The sequence below is a fragment of the Temnothorax curvispinosus genome, unplaced genomic scaffold (genome assembly GCF_003070985.1).
Source record: "Temnothorax curvispinosus isolate PA1 unplaced genomic scaffold, ASM307098v1 QBEX01016640.1, whole genome shotgun sequence".
Classification (NCBI taxonomy): Eukaryota; Metazoa; Arthropoda; class Insecta; order Hymenoptera; family Formicidae; genus Temnothorax; species Temnothorax curvispinosus.
The window spans coordinates 2,519-3,981 of NW_020226420.1; the positions used below are offsets into that span (position 1 = coordinate 2,519).

The window sequence follows — 1,463 nt, forward strand, 5'->3', positions numbered from 1 at the left end:
TGAAATTTCACGTAAACGTCCGCGACGCGTGGTTCGTTCCAACGACGATCGTCGTACGTCGATCGCGGATACCGCGCGAGAGGAGACCGTTCGCGCGAACGGCTACGAAGACGAGGTCGCGGAATACCCGATAGTGCTTCGTGCAAATTACAATACGATGAAGAGTGAGATCAAGTGCGCTTTCAGAGTGAATTTTAACAAAGCAAACAACGTCGGATCGCTGTTGGGATTCTCGTCGACGCGTATATTGCAGCCGGGACAGTGGCATGAATCGGACGCACCGATTAATATTATCAACGTAAACATTATCCGCGTGGAGTGTAACGTGACCGCGGGTGCGTACAGCAACGACAAACGTGTTCATACGATACACGAATTTTCACCGAGCGTACCACCGGGATATAAGATATCGGAAACGCCAGCGCAGATCATTTATCTGCCGATCATCGCGCGGAGCGTTACAAATCTAACGATACGCGTCGCTGATCAAGACGGACGATTGCTCGATTTTCGCGGAGAAGAGATCACCGTCAGATTGCATGTACGACGGCGAGAGCGATAACGCGCCAGTGTGTATGCGTGAGCGTGAGTGTACGCGCGACACATATGAGATGCTAGTGTTGAACGACTCGGAGCACGCGACAGATAACAGTAATATCTTTACGGCTGCACCGATCGACGATATCGTCAAGTCGACATTCGGTGGCGTTAAACAAGCGACGAGAAAGAAGCTCAACGCGTCAAACGTTAAGTTTTTACAATCTCTGGGATTCGCGGTGCGAAACATCTGAACGATGACTGAAATTCTCAACATCGGAAGCGAGCCGGTCTTTGACGATCGCATTGTCAAGATCGAGACTCACACGTACAACCCGTACGCCAACACAACGTTTGATTATAGCGACGAGATACGAATACCCATACAACAGCAGGATCTGTATACGTTGCCGTGCGAAAGTTTTCTCTACATCGAAGGAACATTGACGGTGACCAGAGCAGCCGACCAAGTCGATAATGTGGTATTGGGTACTAATTGCGTCGCGTTTATGTTCGATGAGATTCGATACGAGCTCGACGGTATGGAGATTGATCGTTGCAGAAACGTAGGAATAACCAGCACGCTGAAGAACTACGTTACGGTATCGTCCGACAGAAGCGTGATCCTGCGAAACGCGGGCTGGGAACCACATAATAATCCGAACGGATATTTCAATTTCTGCGTACCGCTCAACTTGTTACTGGGATTTTGTGAGGATTACAAACGCGTGGTGATCAACGCTCGTCACGAATTGATCTTAATACGATCGCGCAACGACAACAATTCCCTGGTGGCAAGTCTCGCGTTGGAGCTTACTATCAAAATACTCAAGATACAATGGCGAATGCCTCACGTGGTATTGAATGAGATCAACAAGCTGTCGATGCTGCGCGCCTTGGAAGACGGACGATATCTAAGTATGGGT

The 1,463-nt window shown here is 49.1% G+C and overlaps 1 protein-coding gene across 1 annotated transcript; it reads left to right on the top strand.

Moving 5' to 3' along the window:
- Positions 1 to 794: 794 nt before the first annotated feature.
- Positions 795 to 1,455, top strand: LOC112466882 (the record flags this gene model as incomplete). Its single annotated transcript, XM_025035224.1, has 1 exon — positions 795 to 1,455. A coding segment is annotated over exon 1 (661 nt), but the record flags the coding sequence as incomplete, so codon positions are not given.
- Positions 1,456 to 1,463: the final 8 nt, after the last annotated feature.